The 21,343-nt window shown below is 40.5% G+C and overlaps 2 protein-coding genes across 8 annotated transcripts in view; both read right to left on the bottom strand.

Annotated features, from left to right (window-relative positions):
* Nucleotides 1-1,054: 1,054 nt before the first annotated feature.
* phlda1 (pleckstrin homology-like domain, family A, member 1) lies at nt 1,055-8,737 on the bottom strand. The gene is made up of 2 exons (XM_024283736.2): nt 8,037-8,737; nt 1,055-2,259 (listed from the first exon to the last, which is right to left on the bottom strand). The coding sequence occupies exon 1, from the start codon at nt 8,689-8,691 to the stop codon at nt 8,050-8,052; it is 642 nt and encodes a 213-aa protein (XP_024139504.1). The 5' UTR covers nt 8,692-8,737; the 3' UTR covers nt 1,055-2,259; nt 8,037-8,049.
* A 1,384-nt stretch (nt 8,738-10,121) lies between these two features.
* nap1l1 (nucleosome assembly protein 1-like 1) overlaps nt 10,122-21,343 on the bottom strand; it is a 17,958-nt gene continuing 6,736 nt past the window's right edge. For 2 of the 7 annotated variants that reach the window (XM_024283675.2, XM_024283693.2), the window contains exons 6-15: nt 20,528-20,620; nt 20,286-20,414; nt 20,100-20,171; nt 19,890-20,029; nt 18,660-18,805; nt 18,558-18,577; nt 17,494-17,616; nt 17,110-17,142; nt 16,987-17,037; nt 10,122-11,195 (exon numbers count right to left, since the gene is read on the bottom strand). In XM_024283675.2, the coding sequence (XP_024139443.1) occupies nt 11,157-11,195; nt 16,987-17,037; nt 17,110-17,142; nt 17,494-17,616; nt 18,558-18,577; nt 18,660-18,805; nt 19,890-20,029; nt 20,100-20,171; nt 20,286-20,414; nt 20,528-20,620 (846 nt within the window). In that variant the 3' untranslated portion in view covers nt 10,122-11,156. Of the gene's footprint in view, nt 11,196-13,923; nt 13,961-16,986; nt 17,038-17,109; nt 17,143-17,493; nt 17,617-18,557; nt 18,578-18,659; nt 18,806-19,889; nt 20,030-20,099; nt 20,172-20,285; nt 20,415-20,527; nt 20,621-21,343 lie in introns of all 7 variants that reach the window. The other 5 variants (XM_024283702.2, XM_024283711.2, XR_002920504.2 and 2 more) reach the window with 4 other exon arrangements.

Raw genomic sequence — 21,343 nt, 5'->3', positions numbered from 1 at the left:
GGACAGAGAGCGGCTGTAGGATGGTGAGGCAGCCTGCTGGGGCCTCCTCAACTTTAGGATTTTCATTTATTTACTATATTTTCATCAAGACAATAATAAAAAGATAATTTAGTTACCTCAAGCTAACCTCATTGTCACTGTCGATCACAAATCCAGACCACACCTCCTCTGCTCAGCCACCTCCCCTAGCCCCACCCCTTTTTAAAAAAAAAATCTGGTCTGAGTAGAGTCAGCCTCCAACTGTCCTGTTTGGTTACCCTTTAAATATATTTCACAGGCGAAGAAGAACACTCACCCCTAACTCGTCACATATTGACGTTTGGTTGAGGACCCTCCATGTCACTTTTTGAGGTTATGGGTGTCCTCAACTCGTGGTTTTTGACGTCCTGGCTGTTCGTAAAATCAAGGGTCTACAACCCTTGGCACAAGGTACTGGTACTAGATGTGGTACCGCACAGGGACTGGTCCTTAGGACACGCCCGGTACTGGTATCTGAATCTGGTACTGGTACCGTAGCCATAATCCGGCACTAGGTGCAGTACTGGACCTGAACTGGTACTGGTACCGGATACAGAGCGTGCGAGCTCCGTATCCGGTACCAGTTTGCGGCCCTGAAGTTGGGGACACATGTTTAATGGGAGCGTCTAGCACGTCAAAGAACTGCGAGTTTGGAAAACCCAAAACGTCAAAAAGTGATGCTGAGGAGTCCGTAACCAAACGTCAATATGTGACGAGTTGGCAGCGAGAATGTGTTGGAAAAGAGCAGAAAACTTTCAGATTGGACCTTTAGTTGGGAAAAGCGCTGGTTGAACGCTTGCTGTTGTCGTAAAACTTTTCAACCAATCAACGAATTTCATCGTTTGACGACAGTAGATCCGCCTTAACTGGTCCGTTTCATTTTCTATGGACCTACTACCAACGGGGTCCGAAAATAGTACGAATCAGTCCAGTTTAATGGGCCCATTTTATAATGCAAACACTCAAAAAAAAACGTCCCGGTCCGGTCAGGACCGCTAAGTAGAAACGAGGCATAATTGTAACAAATTAAATAGAATGCAGATAAAGATATTTGTATTTTACCTAGAATCACAATTAAGTCATAGAAGAACACTAACATTAATACTGAACCATGTCTGAAGTACATTTACTCGGTGAGGAGCTTTAGGGGCTTTCAGACCAGTTTAGCCCAAACATTACGTTTGTGAAAAAGTCCACTTCGCTTGAAAAGCAGCCTTTGTTCACCTTAAAAAACAGTAAATCAAGTAAAAGTTGGTAAATGTCTGGAGAAAAGAGACAACATTGATAAGTTAACTGGGACAACTGTCCTGGAATGGGCAGGTCCACTCTCAGAAGTGCACTGTGAAAGCAGGCTGTTCCAAATGAAGGATTCTGTGGTCTAAAAGCACCACTTCTCCTCAAAGATCCGCCTTGAAAACATCGGTCACGTTGAGACGCTAACCTTTTTTCACAAATCGTTGAGTCCTGATAAATAAACACAAAACCTAAAACATCATGAACATTTCAACATGATTCAGAGAATATACTTCACAAAAAACGAAAATAATTTCCAGGAAGGTAGTTTGCCAATATTTGTGTTAAACATAAAAATGAGTTTAATAAACGGAATCAAAGGACCATTTCTGTTTGGGATTGATGATTTCTGCAGCAGCTCAGCCTCTGAAAACATCAGCCTGACTCTAAATAAACAGCAGGACAACAAACCTTTTTTAAGACTCTCTAAATGGAATTAAGCATCCATCCAATTTACAGATAAAGCAAAGTCACTAAAATGCACTATCAACTAACAGAGCAGACAAAATCCAATGAGCTCATAGAGAATAGTATGGGATGGACCTGTGGAGGGTTTGCTCCCCTGCAGCAGCTGGGATAGGCTCCAGCAGCCTCCAGGGCGAAGCACAAACAGGAGATGAATGGATGTGGAGGAAACACTACACAATGTCAATGACAGGAAATGAGTCTTTGGTTCAGTTGACGATGAGTGAGCTGGTTGGAGCGTCTCTATATTCATCACCGACAGAAGAGTCTATAGAAAACATATTTACACGTGTAATAAATAAGAGGAAAACCCCGCCCCTCGTTTTCTCACATGCTGTCAGTCCTTCAGTCTTTTGTGAAATACGTCTGTGTTGAAGCAACGCCGTAGAAGTGGGGGTCTCCTGGAGGATGGAGGTTGGTGATGGAGCAGCAGCAAAGGCAGAAGAGGCTTCATCGTCTTCCTCTGCTGGGTGTCCCATACACCTGCAACCAATAAGACAGACTGTAAGCGGAGTCTGGGTTTCAGAGAATCAAGTGTAAAGTGGATCTTTATAATGACATCATAGAGGTACTTTAAGACCAGAGTTATTTCCTCGTAAGGTTGCCACGACTAATTTAATAGTCAATTAGTCGTTACTTTATATTACATGGAGTCAGAGTGTAGTAAAGTTAAAAGTTAGAATGGCATTCTGCTAGCTTTTTGGATTATTTTGCTATTTATTAAGGTTTTTTAGACTATTTTGGAGTTCACATGCTAGCTGTTTTGGCTAATATAGGATTTTTTTGTTTTTTATGCTATTTTGGAGTTAGGCTAATATTTCAGCTACGTGCTAGCTATTTTGGCTAACTCAGGCTTTTTTCCATTTTTTAGGCTATTTTAGAGTTAGGCTAATATTTACACACTTGCTATTTTGGATATTTTTGTTTTTTTTTTAGGCTATTTTGAAGTTTAGCTAATATGTCAGCTTCATGCTAGCTGTTTTGGCTAACTTAGGTTTGTTTTCATTTTTTTAGGCTAATTTGGCATTTAACTAATATTTTAGCTGGCTATCAGCTTCACTGTTTTCAGCTATTTGCTTCAAGGATTTCAACCATCAGCTTCAACATTTTTAGCTATCAATGTCAGCATCTTCAACGGCCAAATTCATCTTACAGCATTCATACCAGCCTTATCGGAGGTAATGCTATATATCTAGTTTTTAGTTAATTTAAGTCGATTGATGGTTTAGATGTGTGTTTTACATCCAGTTTCCTCATGACCCGATTAGTCGACAAATCAGAAAAAATAATTGCTGATTAGTCGACTATTAAAATAATCGTTTGTGGCAGCACTATTTCCTTGGATAGTACATTTTGTGTGAAAGCTCAGCTGCTCCTGCGACAGGGAGGTGCTGTCAGGGGAAGACAGTATGGCAAGCCAAAAGAATCAAAAATCACCAGGAAAAGCGGGCATGGCAGCGCCTCACCTGCACATGTACTACGGATAATAATAATTATTTGAAACATTTAAATGCTCCCACAGTTAGTTTCAATACTACAATTAATACCCCAAAAAATAATGAAAGTTTAATTTTAACTTTTTCATTAAAGAGTTAATTTGGACTTTGCAGGGTTTGGGGGTAAGACAACATTTCATATTAAAAACTCTTTTCTCTCAGTTTTTGTAGATTTGGTCTCCAGACATAGAAATGAAACCAGAAACTACATGTTTTTTGTTTATGTTCAAAGTTCAAAGGTGTGTGAGTGTATATTTATGCATTACAGTTCTTTTTAAATAATTTTTCAAATATATGTTTTAAAGCTTTTTTAAAAAAAAGTATTTTTAGAATTTTATTTTGTTTTTTTTTCCTGTTTACTGATCCAAAAATTGATCCAAACTGTGTTATAATCCGAACTGTGAGTTTTGTGATCCGTTACACCCCTAGAGATGATCAATCAGAACAAAAATAATAATAATTAAAAAAAAAAAAACACCCACAGTGGGGATCTGAAGACGTTATAAAAATGTTACAAATAAATCTGGTCTGTATAACAGAATAGAAAAAGGTCCCATCAGTATGTGATTTTACTGACTAAGTTAGCTTGATCCTGGTCGGTGCTCATTTACTGCCGTCAAACGAGTAGTGAATGCTGCATGAGGAGCAAACCTCTCTCAAGAGTGCAGTGTGAAAGCAACCCAAGAGAAGTAGTTTTAATTTACGTTCTGGTATCCGCCCAAGCTGGATGGACTAACCTAGCAATGCCCCCCAAAACAAAGTACCATATTTTCTGCACTATTATAAGGGCTACCATCAATGAATTATCTATTTTGCAAATTATGTCGTATATACTGTAAGCACATCAAACTATAATGCTAAGCACACACTCAACATGAGATGTGCGTTCTAGAACACGCTTTTAGCATCGGGTGTTCACACTGGACTGTTGTTTGTTTGTCCGCCACCTTCAGTTGTGACAGGATTGGTGTGAAATGTCAGATAATCTTACTCCATGGTTTTTATTTCACAGCTCTATTTGGGCACATGAAAGACTTGTTTATTGTAACGCTGTTTACTGTAAATTTTCTGCAATTTACGGGAATCTAAAAGTATAATAAATTCTAGCGATTAATGATTCTTTATGCTTGCCATAAATCGCAGAAAAAGCCACTGTTTGCAGTAATTTTTTTTGTGATTTATGGAAAGCAAAAAGTACAATAAATTCTGGTGATTTACGATTCTTTTTGCTTACCATAAATCGCAGGAAAAAAAACACTTTTTACAGTAATTATCCTGTGATTTATAGAAAGCAAAAAGTATAAAAAAAATTCTGGCAATTTATGATACTTTTTGCTTGCTATAATTCGGAAAAAACAGCAAACTTTTTGCAATTTATGGCAAACGAAAAGTATAATTAATCCTGGGAATTTATGATACTTTTTGCTTCCTATAAATCCCAGGAAAAACAGCTATTTACAGTAATTTTTCTGGATTTATAGACGCAAAAAAGTATAATAAATGATGGTGTCAGATAATCATGCACAAACCTCAATTAATAATTTCTCCTTCATCACTAATTTTACTTGGTTGGCCCTTTCGTGTTTTCAAAAGGTCGCCACTCATGCATCACTACCAAATCTGAGTTAAATTTTAACTGGTTCAACTTTTAACGCACTTCCAATGGCCGTGCATTTTGTATGTAGAGCCCGAACGCTGACTTAAAAACTTGCGTAGCGACCTGTTAACGCAAGAGTTTTGAACACTGAATCGAAATTTAAGTGGACTTTTTATCGGAAGTTGTTGCTTGAACGGATGTTGTTGAGGCTATTTTGAATAAAGCATAAGGCGCATTAAGAAAACAAGAGTCGGAGTTGATTCTAATAATGTTGTTAATAGCATCCAGTGTTACAGGATTCTCAAATGGAGAACCTCCTTCAATTGTTCTGCCTCTCCTGGAGGGCGTTTCAGTTTGGCCACTAGGTGGCGATCATTCTGTAGCATAATTCCATAAGAAGAAGAAAGTATGAGCAAAAAAATTGTACTTTAGACCACAAATGGTTACTTAAGAGTTTGGAAAATTCATACCTGTGAGTTTATAAAGACGTTATTTAGTCATTAATGTATGTTTACGTCGACCAAGTGTTAGCATTAGCCGCCCTATGGGAAATCCCATTATACGTTAGCATCAAGCTAGTGGACTTTAGCTTTATGTGTTAAATCGATCTCTACTTTTATGGATCAATTATTGATTTGATCTGTTAAACTTAGATCAATTCAGATCAACTTTATCAACCCAGCCCTAGTGTTTACAGTAACTCTAAAACTTGTTTGTAACACGTTAGCTATGTCAGAAGGGCTTGTTAGCATATTCACAATACCTTTAACTCCTGACCCTGTCTGCAACATGTACAAAAATAACGACTGATACCACTAAGACAAACTTTAATGTAACTGTAACTAACTACCAACCTTGTTAGTAACGCTAAAAAAAAATATCCACAATCAAACCCAACCAAACATTTTGACATAACTGTATACCTCTCAACATCTCTTCAAAGTCAGTAAACACAACCAGAATTAACCCATTTATAAAGCGCACTGGCTGATTGTCATTTTTTGAAAAAGATTAAGGCTATTAAGGGAGTTATAGTACAGAAAATACGGTAGAGATAAATGTAAAAAAAACAGATTATTATTGTGCCATCAAAGCACTCTTTACATTCTTTCAAAAAGAGTTGTGATATTTGTTATATCTGGAATGTATATTATCAAAAACATACTACTAAATTGTAAATGAAAATCAATAAATTCACATCTTCACACAGTTCAGTTTTACATTTTTTTTGCTGCTACCACACTATATATGCACGCATGGTGAACGGTGTGCAATTTCTTTTTAATTTACACTATTGTTCAGGTTGGAATACTTCTCATATTCACAAGAGCAGAGCAAACCACCTGGAGAAATCCTAGATACAAACGGTGGGGGGGGGCTGATTAAAAGGACAGATTGGTCCTCGATTTTCCTCTAACTGTCTTGAAGTGATAGAAGACAAAAAATGCAACAACTTTATCTCAATTTGATTTGGATTGAGGTAGTGGGCTATTTCACACAACATTTTCATGTCAATGTTTGTATGTTATTCCTGCACTGAAATACACCAGGGTTCACTTACAAGTAATACAACACCTTCATTTCTACAGGAGGGTGTTTCCCCGAGAGCTCCAGTGAGCGTTTACACTTCCATCAATAAAGCAGGTTTATCCAAGGAAACCAACTCTGGTATGAACCAAACACACCAATCTTTTGAAAACGATGTCAGACCGAACACACTTTCTATCATCATATATGATGAAAAAACAACACATTCACTTTGTATTTGGTGCCAAATAAAAGGTCACTATAAGGAAAAAGGTGACTGGGGGTTTTAAAGCCTCACACCTCCACACAGGAGGGGCCACGTGTATGGAAATCTGACTCTCCTTGTAGTGTGTTTGTCTAAACATAGCTTGATCCAGTGTCCGGTGAACAGCTGACATCATGCTCCACGGCACACATCATCCTACAAATCTGGAGCACTCAAACAGATCACATATGGCAAGTGAAACGTCTCCTAAAATTCTAGGATTTATGGCAAGCAAAATATATAATGAATTCTGGTAATTTATGATACTTTTTGCTTGCCATATGGTCACAGAAAAAGCCGCTGTTTGCAGTAATTTTTCTGCAAATTATAGAAAAAGCAAATAGTATCATAAATTCTGGCAATTTTTGATACTTCATGCGTTCCATATATGGAAAAAAATGTTATCTACAGTCATTTTTCTATGGTTTGTGGCAAGAAAAGAATATAACACATCCAGGCTATTTCTGATACTTTTTGCTTGCAATTGTAGCAGAAAAAAACAATGTTTACTGTAAATTTTTTGGAATGTATGGAAAGTATAATAAATTCTAGCGATTAATGATACTGTTTGCTTGCCATATATCGCAGAAAAAGCCACTGTTTGCAGTAATTTTTTTAGCGATTTATAGTAAACAAAATGTGTCAAATTCTGGCGATTTACGATCCATTTTTCTTGCCAAAAATTACGGAGGAAAAAACACTATTTACAGTAGTTTTTCTGTGATTTATGGCAAGTAAGAAGTATAATAAATGCTGGCGATTTATGATACTTTTTGCATGCCATAAATTGGATTAAAAAACGCTTTATATAGTAATTATCTTGCGATTTTTGGAAAGCAAAGGGTATTATAAATCCTGGCGATTTATGCTACATGTAGCTTGCCATAAATCGTAAAAAAAAAAAAAAAGTTTACACTAAATTTTAGGCGATTTACGGCAAGGGAAAAGTACTGTCCTTTCCACAAATCCCAGGGAAAATGCTATTTACAGTATTTTTTCTGGAGTTATAGACGCAGAAAGGTATAAATTATACTTTTTTGCTTGACATATCCAGACGCAGATGTTTACGCCAATCCATTCATTCATTTCCATGTGCACCTGACTCTCTCACTTCAGTTGTGACCATCCACGAGGTCTCACTCGGGAGTTGGAGATGTTCCAAAGGGTTCGGATCAAAACTGCTGGTGCTTACATAAGCTACAGCCACCGCTGCAGAGGATTCCTGCTCGAACAGCAGGAGAACTGCAGCTCCGGAACTTCTCTTTCTCCAGAGCAGACCGGGAAAACACACAACAAAGAGCGGGCCGCGTTTGCGGGGATCCCCAGGTGAAGCTCCCGCCTCCCGGCAGCTCGCTCGTTCGTTCTCCCGTCTTACCGCTGGCGGCGGGTCACGCCACGCTGGGCGCGCTGCGGACGCTCTTGTGTCCGGGCATCTGCACCACCAGCAGCTGCTGCTTCTGCCGGGTGGACTTGACGGCCAGGATCGCCTGGCGGTTCTTGTACTGAACCATCTGCAGGGTGATCTCCGCGTTCCAGCCCTCGTCCTGCGGGCACCTGAAGTCGATCTCCTTCCCCTCGGTCATGACCACCGTGAAGTACACGTATTTGCCCTTCCGCTCCACGCAGTCCACCGTCTTCATGTTGGCAAAGTGCAGCTCCTTGACTCGCGCCGCGTCCCCGCCGCCGCCGTGCTGCAGCTGCGGGTGGTCGTGCTGCTTGGGCGGCAGCAGCAGGACGCCGTCGTCCGTCAGGACGCAGAGCTTCTTCTTCCAGAGCTGCAGCAGCCCGTCGCTGCGCTTCTCCAGCAGACCCTCCTTGAACACCTTCCGGCCGTTCTCCAGCATCTTCTCCGGCGCGCCGCACACCGACGGATGGGCGGGGGGCATGAGATGCTGCCGGTCTGCTGCCCGATCACCGATTGTGAAGGAGGTTTGGGGGCGGGATGGGTCTGGAGAGGCGCACCGCCCCCTGCCCCCTCCCCACGCACGGTGGTGTGTGTGTGTGTGGAGGGGGGGTACCTGCTTTTGCATTTTTATAAATCAGTCCTTAAGCGATTTATGGCAAGCAAAATCTGGCGATTAATGATAAGTACTGAAAACACTGTTTTTTCCGTGATTTTTAGCAAGAAAAAAGTATCATTAATCGCTAGAATTATTATACTTTTAGCTTGCTGTTATTTGCAGAAAATTTACAGTTAACACTTTTTTTTCTGCAACTGCGGCGAGCAAAAAGTATCATAAATTGCCATGATTTATATATATTTTTTACTTGCCATAAATTGCAGAAAAAAAATCCTGTAAGCAGTGCATGTTTTTCTGTGATTTTTGGCAAAAAAAAAAAAAAGAATCATAAATCGACAGAATTTATTATACTTTTGCTTGCCATAAATTGCAAAAAAAGGAAAAAATTGCAAACAGTGGCTTTTTCTTTTTATGGTAAACAAAAAGTATCATTAAAATAAAATTTGAAACTACTTTGCATCATTACATTGTATTTTTTAAATAATAGATATGAATTATATTTATTTTTGGGCGCAAATAAATACATAAATATTAAGATAAAAGTTTCTTTTCGTTTGTTTTTTTTTTGACAGAAGCTCATGACTTTCTTTCAAAATAAAAGACTTCGTGTCCCAAACAGGAACAATCAAGTGAAGCAAATGTATTCTTAAACAACACGAGACATAGATGTAATTTTCTCGTTATATTTTAGGTTAACTTTGGTCAGCCTTTTTCCTACCAACTTCTGCTGTTAACTGGGAATAAAAATCAAACATGATCGGTTACTGATCCTGTAAAGTTTCTGAAGAATATTCAAATCTATATATTTTGGCCACTCCCCTCTGAATAGCTACTATTGTTATGCAGCATAAGATCAAATGTACGTTAGTCATAAAATAATCTCCACAATAAGAAAGGTATGCATGTTTTCTGGAGGAAGCGAAGAGCAAACAAGGCCTAATGACATCAGCAGGGATATAAAAACCAATAGTTTGCTCACCACAGTTATGAACTTAACCAAAATAAATTAAATCAACGCTGAGTTAGCAACCCTTACTTTTAAAATTAATATTTTTCTTTAGCCAGAGAGTCACTGTGGAGTCCAAGAGCCACATGTGGCTCCAGAAAATCAGGTTCCAGACTTCTGACCTAAGATTAAAATTTCAGACCCCTCCACGATTTCTAAGGACAATGAGTATTTAAATACTTATTTGGCAGTTTGTCTTGACTTAAATCAAAACTAACGCATGCTTTTATTAAGATTCCACATACTCTTATCATCAAAACACTCCATGTATCAACTCCTGGTTAATTTAAGAACTCGTTGTGGTCCACAAGTCTAAAAAGTTTGTTTTAAAAGAGATTTCAACTTTTTTTGCTTGAACGCTCCTGAGTTTACTGATGTGCAGCAGCCCCCTCTGCTGGCCAGCAGCAGCAATGACTTCAGCCACAAACCAACAGCGTGTTTTACCAATTTATTCATGACCATACACGAACAGTATTGAGTACATTAGTATTTTTGTAGCATAGCATTTTACCTTGACAACAGCTGAACAGAACCCACTCCTGCAGGAAGAGGCATCCCGCCCCCCCAACACTTCACACGCCACCTGGGAGGGGTAGTAGTATTGCTTTTTTTTTGGTTCAAGGACGACAAGGGTGAGGAGGGGTGGCCGATCGCTGGCCCAGATGAGCGTGGGGCCTTATCACATCTGCCCTCCCGTCACAGTGATAAACCAGGGAGGGGTGAGAGTCAACAAGAAGCAAATAAAAATAAAGAATTATCCGGAAATCTGGGAGTCTCCTCCTGCCTCCTGTGCTACATCGGCTCAGAGCCCCTCCCACTTTGAGCAGAGGACGTGATGGCCGCCACAGACGGAAGGACATGAGAGCCTGAAGGTGTCCCTGAACCATCTTTCCCTGGAATTCTCTGGAATGTTGGAGATAAACGGGGCTCCTGGGCTTTGATGCTGCTCCCTGGAATGTGTGGAGCCAGCAGGAGGAGCTCCCGCCCAGGAGTTGGAATGATGCAGACGCCCCCCTGCCGTCATCATCATCATCTCTGGGACTGAGAATGCTACAATGGTTTCTCATGTGCCGAAAAAAACATCCCCCCTCCCTCAGAGGAATATTCACCCGAGACAACCATCCACCCGCACCTTTGGTCAGAAGCACAGCTGTTGTCGAAGAGCAAAAACAACAAAAACATCACAAGAACCCAAATGAACAAGGTCATGCGGAGTCGTTCTGTTCCTTTACTGTACAGAGGAGAACAGGGCTAGTAAAATACTATGTGTACTGAGCCAGGCGGCTCCCAGTTTATCACCGTGAAGATTTGTAACAAAAATCTGGAAACCTCAGCGTTCAAATTCCCTACCAAGAAAAATACAAAACATTATAAGGCGATAAGTAACTATTTTAATCTGTTTTTCCTTTTTGAAGAAGTTAACAAGCAGTTACAGTGCAGTTGATCCTCAAGGCAGCCAGACAAGGCCTCACTGTTGCTTGCACTCAGCTGGGGGGGCTGCATCCTTCTGCAAGAGACCAGAGGAGAGACGGAGGGGGCGGGGTTAACGCAGCCTCAGGAACCATCAGGTCCACGCTCCAACAGAGACATGCCAACACAGACTTCTCCGCAGCAGGTTCAACGTTTGCCTCAGCTCTGCTCAAAGCACGGACATCCATGACAACGATGGGGAATGGGGGGGTCTCACTCACACGACTGTACGGTTTCGTGCATTAAGACCCACTCCAATTATCTTTGCAGCTTCAAGCCAAAAGGAAGAACCCTGTGTCGTTTTCTAGGGCAGTTTCTGCAGGAGTTTATCAGAAATTCACATCAGAGTTGTCGTCAGGACGCTTTCCTGCTAGCTTACAGGCCCCCACAACCCCAAGCTAACATTAGCAGTGCAACAAAGATGGTGGGAAATATCCGACAGTACAGTTTAGATCCAGATTCCAGCTCAGACGAGGAGAACAGACGTTCATGGATCTATTGGTCTATGTAAAAAACCCTGATTCTCCACGGTTTGAATAAAGAAATACTATCTTAATCTTACTTCCATGAGAAAAAAAATGCTACAAAAACTTGTTAAAAATCATTTTCATTGGAGTGGGTCATTAAAGAGCAGATCTGTCGTATTGACTGAAGGAGCTTGGCTGACTCCTGATCATTTCAGATCATTAAAGAACCAATTAAGGAGCATCAGTCAACATCAGTCATTAAACGCTGGGCCGGTAAACCATAGCCAACATCTTTCCAACAGTGTTTCCTCCAAGTCATTTTAAGGCGTTCCTTTTCTGGTTAGTTAAGACTGTCACTCGTGTGGTCCGATCACTCACTCCAGATCACTTCAGTAAAATACAGCTTCTACTATGGTCCCACTGACTATAGGGCTGGGTTATTAAAATTGATTAGAATCAATAATCCATAGAAATAGAAATCGATTTAGCACATACAGCTAAAGTCCGCTAGCTTAATGCTAAAGTTTAATGGAATTTCCCATAGGACGGCTAATGCTAACGCTCGGTCCACCTAAACATACATTGCTGACTAAATGAACATCTTTATAAACTCACAGACATGAATTTTACAATCTCTTTGAGGGAAATATTTACCCATTTGTGGTCTAAAATACATTTTTTTAGCTTAATCTTGAAAAAATAAAAAATAAAAAGTGTAATGCTACAGCGTGATCACCACCTAGTGGCCAAACTGAAACGACCTCCAGGAGAAGCAGAACAATGTTTACAATGTTAATGAACATTTTAGTTAGAACTTCTCCACTTGAGAAAACATGCAACACTGTACACTATTGATCTAATTTCTCTAATAAATTTTACAGTATGTGAACTGTGTTAGATTATTATGAATATATTCAAAACATATAGATTATTAATGTATTTCTAAACAAATGTGTCTAATTGTGTAAACTCAAAACTGAATTGAATGGATGGAAAGAATTTTTTTTTTATCTGAATAAATAAATCTAGGCTCTGGTGAATCGAATCTGTAAATTATCAATCACCAGCACTAATCGACTATAAAAGAACTGGACTGAGTGAGTGTGACGTCACAAATACAAAATAGATTTCTTCCCCACGGTTTAGCAATATGGATTCCAACATGTTTGAGCCAGACGACATCAGAAAGCAGCGATTGGTCAGAGTCAGTCTGATTCAACATTGCTATGGCGGTCACTCACCAATCAGGAGTGAGCTTGATGGAAGGCCACACCCCTTATACTGAAAGCAGACTACACAAACCTACTTTTATCGAGTCATCGGATTTATCAGTTTATAATTTGAACTAAAACAAAAATATTTTAAAAATAAGGATTAGAAAGAGCATGCTAAAAAAGAGAAAGTATCAGAACAGGAATAGTTATTCTAATAGAAGAACAGAAATAGATGTCTATGGAAGACTATGGGATTTTGGGTTCTTTGACCCGGCGGGTACTTCCTGTTTGGAACACCAGGGGGAGTGGTCACTCAGTCCAGTTTTCCTCTACAGTCGAAGTGTGCTGGCCTCAGCTCTAAAGTTTACTGCAGGAAAAGTATTTGAAAAGTGTGTCTAGACACCATTATACTACAGTGTTTACTTGCTGGTTCACCTTTTACGGTTTTGCAGATTTTTCCACCAATCACAGTTTTATTTTCTTTGCAAAAATACACTGATCCGCGTCCTGATGGGCCGTAGATGTGCTCAGCTTTTCGGAGTTACATAAATCTTTGATTGTTAGATTTGTTTTCATTCTATAATCCTGGACTTCTTTTTTATGAAAGTTTGAGCGTTTAGAGTTTAAAGACAAGAGAAAACCAAAGGAAAACCATTTTATTCGACTTCACAAAAGCGTTTCTTTTTTTAAAGCATTTTCTAAAAGCAAAAGTCTTGGTAAAGCATGCAGAGCACACTCTCCATTGGCAGTTTTTGGATATTTTGACTGGAACCTGTGATCACTGAAGCTAAAATGGAGCTAAACTGAAAACAAAGTGGCGTATTTATGGAAAAATGGCAGCAAGTCTTCATTCTGGAAGAGCCAGCTTGAGTTTAGAGGCGGGGGACAAAAAAACACACCAGTGCAGACACACCCCTCCTCATGGGTTAGTCAGACACAAACAGGTGGGTTAGTAATGTGGGGTGGGGGCGGCGGCAGGTGAGCATACAGGTGTGGGATGGGGGAGAGGACCTAAACTAAAAGCAAAGACACAGCAGCCATGTGGGGGATGGTAGAAAGCCGACACGTCACAAGCCGTACCTACCAGGACAGGGTTATTTTTCTACAGTCACCACTTAAACCTAGTGAGGAAAAATTTAAAGAGTCGCTGACAAGAGATGCAGAAGTAGCTGAGATGAAGAAACATTCATGAAGAAAATAAAATAAAAATCTAGCAGAATACAGAATGTCAAACCAGCTCAGCAGAGAAGCAGCTCCACCAAGACAGAAACTAAACCGCTGCAAACTGACGTCTGCTCAGGCACGTCTGGAAGCTCCAACGTTCGCTTGATCACATCCAGTTCCAACCAGGACCGGGTGATCCAATACTCTAGGGTGGGAAAGTCTGTTGGTTCAGACCAAGTCATCTTAATTTGATCCAGATCAAGTCCTGAGCCCTGCATTTGGTCTGTATTCAGACCAACGTCAACTGGACATTTCTGTTTCAAACAAAACCACATGACTGAAGATCTCTTCACTCACTGACCACAAAACACGAGGGCAGAGCAAAGCAACTGGAGGCAGAAATTAGGAAAGTCATGCGCTTTGCAAATCCCGTCAAGATAGTTCAGGGGTCTGAAACATGAGGCTCTTTCATCTCTCCATGGTGGCTCCTCGGCCAAACAAATAAGTCATGGAGACTGCTGACCCAGACATGTCGACCATCTGAGTCAGCAGCTCCACCTAACCAAAACTACCCAAACAAACAAAGCCTGCAAACAAAGACTACCAGCCCCAAACTAAAATAACAAAACCCAGCAGTGTAAGACTGCTAAAGTCAGAGGGGGGAACAAGAACAAAATAAATTAAAAAAAAAATGCTGTTTTATTTTTCTTTTAAAGGATTAATTAATTAGCATTTATTGAATTTGATTAATTAAATGTGTAAATTGATGGCTGAGGTGCACATACATGATAAACTATGTTAGTTTTTAACATCACTGTTGACCTGAAGATGTTTTGTTTGCTCAATGTTATCTCCAGAATGCACAGATTTTATTTGTAAACCAAAGCTTTGGTAAAAAGTTTGAACTCTTTGTCAAATCTCACTTCTGATTTCCTCCTAGGTTTAAGTTAACTGTAACTGGCTATTAAACGTTTAAGATGTTAAAAAATGATCATGTGACTGATGTTGGTTTTAGTTAGAAAGCTGGATTCAGAGTTTGTCAAAAGTTAAAATAATACATTTGGCAATTCTGTTAACATGGGAGATTATGGGTAATCTTTATGTCTTAAAAAACAGCTGCCTGGAAGCAGATCATGAAATCTGAGTTCTGCTTGGGAAAAATATGATTACAATATTTATTCTTACATTTAGCATTTCTGTTCTGAATATATGGTGAATACTAATATTCACCTGTTAAAATACATCATGAGGTCAAAACATTGATCCAACTAAGTGTGCATGATCTCCATAAAGCTGTTTATTGCAGATAAGAGAAAAAAAACCTTAACAGTTCACTAGAAAAACTTCCCATCAAACCCTCTGACCAATCGCCTGCCTTTAGGTCTCTAACCATTCTGGGTAGTCACACCACATTTTACTTTCTTGACGCGTCCTTTGACCTGATCAGGATTATGGACTGAAATCTAGCAAATGTTGCTGTCAAAATAAAACGAGCGGGTTCTCACAAATTGAGAACAGCCCCTTTCACGAAGAGTCTGCTCTGCCAGCACCGCCCCCAGGAATTAAAACAAACCTTCTCTAGCGACTTCGCTAGCTTTCAGAAGCTAACGGTGATCAGCTAGCTAACTACAGAGGCCGGCTGTCTGTGGTATTAGTGTTGTGATCCAGTGTAGCGACAGCCAAGAAACGCTCATTCGGTTTAGTGTTTAAGCTGTGTGTGGTGGCAGACGCCAAAGAACATTCTGGTGAGGAATCTGGACGACCTGTTGGGATGGATCCTGAACGTATCCGAGAATGGTGCAAGCAGACGGGTGATATTGGGGAGACGGCAGGAGAAGGGGAGCAGACTATTTGCTGGTGGTGAAAGGGAGCAGACCATATCCTGGTAATGGATGGGAGCAGACTATTTGCTGGAGGAAAGGGGAGCAGACTATTTGCTGGAGGAAAGGGGAGCAGACCATTTGTTGGTGGAAAAAGCGAGTGATAATATGAAAAAAAAAAAGCTGGTTTGAAAGTGGATTATTAAGCAAAGACGGAAAGCTGTGTGTCTGCATGAAAGTGAAGATTTTTCATATGGATCCTGTGCTAATCACAACAGAATACGAACTTCTTATTTCAATAAATCCCGAAATTCTCGTGTAGTTTTGGCTGCATTTAACCCATTAGTAATGAACATTCTGTCTGGGGGCGACTAAAGGTATATGCACATAATATTTGCAATAAATTGGATGTTTGGATGCAGACAAGGAGCAGAGAACGTCATTAAATTGGCATTACCCACAACGAGTGAAAGGTGGAGCCTCGGAGATCGAGTCGTCTTAGTACTGGGTATGAAAAGGATAAAAAAAAAACCTATGTTCATAAATAATGTGTTATTTAGTGTTCCAAAGTAATTTATGATTATATATTTATGGATATAGTTTCCTCTGAAAGGCTTAAAACCATTGTATAGACCCTTTCAAGATGGAGGACCACAGAGAAAAACATGCAGCCTTCATTTAACTGGCTGTAATTGGAAGAAAATCCTAACTGCAACGAGCTCTGAAGTGAAGCACGGTCTGAACCTGAAGCTGACCCTCTAAGAACTGCCCAACCAGCATCCTTCTGCAGGATTAATAAAGCTTTATTTGATGCAGACGAGTTTAGCAGCGTCTTTAGTTTCAGGCTTGAACTCAGCTTTTTTTAGTGGCATGCAGCATTCCCCTTTTTACAGACCGAGATTATTCTGAAGAGAAACTCTAGATCGATCATTTAAGTCCAGATCCCAACAACACAAGCTGAAGCGGAGCACAAAGCTGGGACACACGAGACGTGTTTGACAGCATGTATTCTGGGAGTCTGCAGCCGTTCTCCACCTGCGGCTCAGGACTCGTGTCGGCACCAACAGCGCCTCCCTGTGGATTTAGGGAGCACGAGTCCGAGTCCACAGAGTGGAGAAGGGCGGAGGAAGGTCCTCAGGACAGCAGACGTCTTCAGTGCTCACCTTAGGATCATAATCAGGATCGTTCTCTTCATCAGCTTCCTCCTCACCCTCCTGAAAACAGACAGAACATTCAGTCCAAACAGTTTCAGTGAAACTCCTTACGCTCATGTTTCTGATCTTTACCTCGTCGTCCGCCTCCTCTCCCTCTTCATCATACTGCAGAGGAAGAAAACAGAGCGATTCAAGTTTCACTGGAAATTCTGAAGCTTCAAAAGACTTAAAGGTAAAGAAGTGGTTCAAACAGAACAGGAATGAGCCGATTAATGTCTCGGAGAAAAATATATTCCCTAACATCTGCAGATGCACCAATGAGGCATGAAAACAGTAAAAAATGTTTAGAAAAGATTACATTTAATAGTTTTGGGATTAAAATTCTGCACAAAAAAGAAGATTCTACATTAACACCTGTAGATTTTTTTAGATGTTTTTTAAAATAAATACACTTTAACCCCCAAAACATCAGAAAACAATGTTTGCAGCTCGGATAGTTATTTCAGATTCACTTACGTCGTCATCGTCGTCTTCGATGGCCTCGCCTGTGAAGTATAGAATCGCCCGCGGCACGATGCGCTCACGGATGAAGTGGCCGATTTCAAAGTCAGCGGCCAGGATGGCCTCGGAGTCTTCGTCCTGAAAACAGATCGAGAAGAAAACTGTCTTAGTTTCTGATGATTCCACATGTCTAACGCCACCAGGTGGTCATCAGATGACAGACACTAAAGTTTGAACTCAAAACTGAAAGAGCAGCAGGAGGGTCTGCTGGAGACGGAAGAACTGGATTTGATCGAACAAGTAGAGGAAAATCAGGGACGACTCCTCTGAAGACCGAGTGTAACAAGTCAACATGACAGCAGGACAATCACCACCCCGAACGTCCCCAGAACGGGGTCTAAGGGGATGCTGGAGGTTCTGGTGATGTATGAAGTGAGATCCAAATTTTCTGATTTGGAAACTGTTGGTTAAATATGGCGATTTCATTGAATAGAATTTAGAACAGGGGGGTCCTGATTCAGTCCTTGAGGGCCGGCTCCAACGAGTTTTTCCAGAAATCTGCTACTGATTACCTGGATCAGGTGTGTTTAGCCAATAAGGAGCTTCAACGGCAGGTTGGTTGGAAAACATGTAGGACACCGGGCCTCGAGGACTGACCTTGGACACCCCTGATCTAGACCAATCAGCATGAAGCCTGTGATTGTTGGTTTGGTGTGGCACATTTATCACACTAAACTGAAACTTATGAACACCAAATCAAAGATGGGAGAAAGCGAGATGAGACAACCCATCTAAAAACTTTTGCAAAAAAAATTTTGAAGCCAAAAAAGTTTTTTGAGAGGAAATATTTCTTTTATTGGTGCAAATGTATAAGTTTTACTCCTCACACTTCACATCTTTACATGCTGTTGGTGTGACCGTCCACAACACCCTTCAGCTTCTTTAACAGGAAATGGTTTCACAGTCAAAGTTTTGATACAAGCGTCGTTTCTTAACTTCAGTTTCCTCTCAATAAAACATGTTTCTTTAAATAACAGTGATAATGAAATCAGGTGTTAAATAAAAGAAGAGTGACTCACCAACTCTCCATTTTCTGGAACTGCAGACACAAAAACATCCAGTCAGACTAAAAGCGTTAAAGGGAAGTGTCTAAAAACAGAGCAGGGTGGGGTCATGCTCACCCTCGGGGGGGCTGAAGAAGTTGAAGAAGGAGTCGTTGGGGACGGTTTTGGTGACCGTCCTCACCGTGCCGCGGCCCTTGTGCTTCTGCTTCTTCTTGATCGTTTTCAATGTGACGTTTTTGCCTTTAGTCCAGTCGATGGGGCAGCTGTGGAGAGGAAGATGCATAAGCCGCCTGATGACCACAGAGCGTTCTGAATGGGGACGCCACAAACGATTATTTTAATAGTCGACTAATTGGGTAATGCGCAAACTGGATGTAAAATACACATCTTAACCATCATTAGCTTTAAACTAACTAAAAACTAGATATATAGCATTACCAGTGATAATGTTAGTGTGAATGCTGTAAGCTGAATTTAGCTGCTGAAGATGCTAGAGACGATAGCTGAAGATGTTAACATTGGCAGCTGAAATATTAGTCAAATGCCAAATTAGCCTAAACTACTGAAAAAAATCCTGAATTAGCCAAAATAGTTAGCATGCAGCTGAAATATCAGCTAAACGTCAAAATAGCCAAAAAAAACCAAAAAAAACTAAATTCACCAAAACAAGCTAGCATGTAGCTGAAATATTAGATAAACTTCAAAATAACATAAAAAAAAATCTTAAATTCACCAAAACAGCTAGCATGTAGCTGAAATATTTAAGGTAACTCCATAAAAGAATAAAAATCTGGAAAAAAAAACTAGCCAAAGTAGCTAGCATGTAGCTGAAATATTAGCCAAAATAGCCTAAAGGCTGTTGCAGCATTGGGCATATACCGAAGATATTAACATATAGAGAAAAAGCAATATTTTCAAAAAGGAAATGTACAATAAAAAACAAAATCAAATTACAATTTGCACAATTTTCTTTTGTTTTTTGTATTGTATATCATTTCCTTATTTTTTTGTAAATATTGCTTTTTCTCTATATGTTAATATCTTCGGTATATGCTTAATGCTGCAACAGCCTAATTTCCCAGCCTGGAATGAATAAAGTATTTCTATTCTAAAAAAAAAATTAAATGCCAAAATAGTCCTAAAAACCAGCATAATGCAATTTTAAGGTTCAACTTTACTGCACTCTGACTCCATATAATATAAAGTAACAACTAATCAACTATCAAATTAGTCGTTTACTACCTTAATAGTCGATTAGTCGACTAATCGTGGCAGCTCTAGTTCTAAACCAACAGGAGACCCGGAGTTACAGAACTTCCCCTCGTACGAGTGCTGGCCCGGACTCACCCTGTGCAGGACATGATCTCTGGACCATCGAAGGAAAAGGGGTCGCTCTCGTCGGGCTCGGACCTCATTTTGTAGGTTTTAGTCAGGACTGTGTTTGTGAAGAACTCATTGGGCTCAAAGTAGAACTCTAATGAGAAGCTCTGGGGAGAGAAGAGTCTGGTGTAAACACGCTCAGCTGACGTTTGGAGAGACGAAGACGGCGTGACTCACCATCGGCTGTCCCGGGTCAGAGAACTTTACTTTAATGTCTTGTAAATGTGTTAGTATGGGCTCATCGTGCTCCTGATGGGGAAACGAGGAGCTGGTTAAGAACAGCTTTCAGGAACATCCACAGTCTGACCAGCAGGTGGCAGGCTGGAGCTTCCTCCAGTGACCCACTTTCTGTGCAGAACCCACCTGCAGCATATCACTGAGCAGGTCCACGTTTTTGAAAACTGTTAACCAGAACTCTGGGATGCCTTTGGGGTCCTCCTTCTCCTCGTCTTTCTTCTCCTCCTCCAGCTTGGCCTTTTCCTTCATTTCTTCCTGTTGGGAGACATTTGCTCTTCAAGTGGATTGTTCTGAGCTCAGCAGAAAATGACTGCAAGCTTCATGCAAATCCACAGAGTGATTCAACGATAGAAATCTGTCATCTGTACCTGTTTACTTACTGTGAGCTCTTCCTCCTCATCTGCTTTCCATTCACACTCCTCGTCTGTGGGCTCATACGCTGCTCTCACTATGTCACTTCTCTGCGTGGAGACACACAAGTCTGAACAAACCTTTTCTTAAAGAGGCCTTCAAAGAACAAGACCTGAATTAAGGCGATACATCGATGTCGGTATCGGTATTGGAGGATATTCGCATAATTTAAGATAGTCAGTATTGGTTCGATATAAAAAATTTCACTGAGGTTTTCTTTTACTTTGACTGATAAAGCTGGAAAAGCGCTCTGTTCAGAACTGGTTTGCTCCCCCTACCCTGAGGGCGTCCTGGGTTAGATGCATGCAGGGGAGGGGTCAGAGCCATAGACCGTAAAAAGATTTTGGCTGCTCAAACAACATTCTCACTCCCATCTCGTCACTAATGGATGATGTGGCCCCCTTCCGAGTCACTTTGACATTTGGGGTACCTCCAACTCATCTTTTCGTTTTAAACCACATCCGCCCGCCTTGCCACACCGCGTGACAAGACGGCTGCTTAAGACTGCTAGCTAGGTTTAAAAACAAAATTAAAAAAAAAAAAAAAAACAAAGCCATCTGACCGCTAGCTATGACAAAAAAAAAATGGCTAGCAGACGACTAGTTACATAAAAAAAAAACAAAGCTAGCACACCGCTGGCTATGTTAAAAAAAACAAACTAGTTGACTGCTAGCCATGTTAAAATAAAAAAAACTAGTCGAGCACTGGCCATGTTAAAACGGCGAAGCCAACGGACTGCTAGAGATAGATATGTAAGGGATAATACCCGACGA

The sequence above is a fragment of the Oryzias melastigma genome, linkage group LG23, assembly GCF_002922805.2.
Source record: "Oryzias melastigma strain HK-1 linkage group LG23, ASM292280v2, whole genome shotgun sequence".
NCBI lineage: Eukaryota > Metazoa > Chordata > Actinopteri > Beloniformes > Adrianichthyidae > Oryzias > Oryzias melastigma.
The sequence above is the reverse complement of the archived record's forward strand: the minus strand, read 5'-3'. Positions and strand labels throughout refer to the sequence as shown.